The sequence below is a fragment of the Sinocyclocheilus grahami genome, unplaced genomic scaffold (assembly GCF_001515645.1).
Source record: "Sinocyclocheilus grahami isolate Dianchi unplaced genomic scaffold, SAMN03320097.WGS_v1.1 scaffold1164.1, whole genome shotgun sequence".
In the NCBI taxonomy this organism is placed as follows: Eukaryota; Metazoa; Chordata; class Actinopteri; order Cypriniformes; family Cyprinidae; genus Sinocyclocheilus; species Sinocyclocheilus grahami.
In genome coordinates this window covers 1-692 of record NW_015506343.1, presented here as the reverse complement: position 1 = coordinate 692, position 692 = coordinate 1, and the positions used below count along the sequence as shown (strand labels likewise).

At 32.5% G+C, this 692-nt stretch overlaps 1 protein-coding gene across 2 annotated transcripts in view; it reads right to left on the bottom strand.

The window, feature by feature from the left end:
• The window catches only part of LOC107567518 (CREB-regulated transcription coactivator 2-like), a 31391-nt gene extending 30854 nt beyond the window's left edge, over positions 1 to 537 (bottom strand). The window contains exon 1 of one of the 2 annotated variants that reach the window (XM_016253208.1): positions 255 to 537. In XM_016253208.1, coding sequence (XP_016108694.1) covers positions 255 to 316 — 62 coding nt within the window. In that variant the 5' untranslated portion in view covers positions 317 to 537. The remainder of the gene's footprint in view (positions 1 to 254) is intronic. The other variant, XM_016253209.1, reaches the window with a different exon arrangement.
• Positions 538 to 692: the final 155 nt, after the last annotated feature.

The window sequence follows — 692 nt, the reverse complement described above, 5'->3', positions numbered from 1 at the left end:
ATTACTTTATATATATATATATATATATATATACACACACACACACACATTTATATATGTATATTCACTGTAAGATAAAAAATATTTCACTTTACATTACAACTGTAAAATTACAATACTAACATTTGTGTACATTCCATTTTTTTATTTTTTTTATTCAAATGGCAGCCTTTGCAGTTTGATACATCAGAATTTGAGTTTCATTTTCATTAATCGTTTTTATTTTACGTGAATCCAAGCAATAAGCGTGTTACCTTCTCCAGCTGGGGTCGGGGGGCGGAGACAGATACACTGAGCTGCTGTGAGAGCTGTCCATCTCAGGTCAGAGGTCAAGGACACCGACAGCATCAGCATGATAGCTCCAGACAGACAACAAATGGTAAAGGTATAGACTATATAGGCTTAGGCTATAATTCGTCATTTCATTCGTTTCTACGTTCGACTTACATTTGTGGGCACTGTCTACGTTTTAAATTTAATGGGATGTCCAAAATATACTGCGGTGAACAAACACTTGTGTAAAAAAAAAAAGCATAATCACTATTATAACCTGTAGATGGCAGCAGAGGAGCACTTATTGGCTTATTAGACATTCATTTATACTTTTTCCTTTATGTTTTGAAATTATAAAATCACAATTACAAAATATCAAATCACCCAGAAATCAGAGTTTTGCTTTTTTTTTTTTTTTT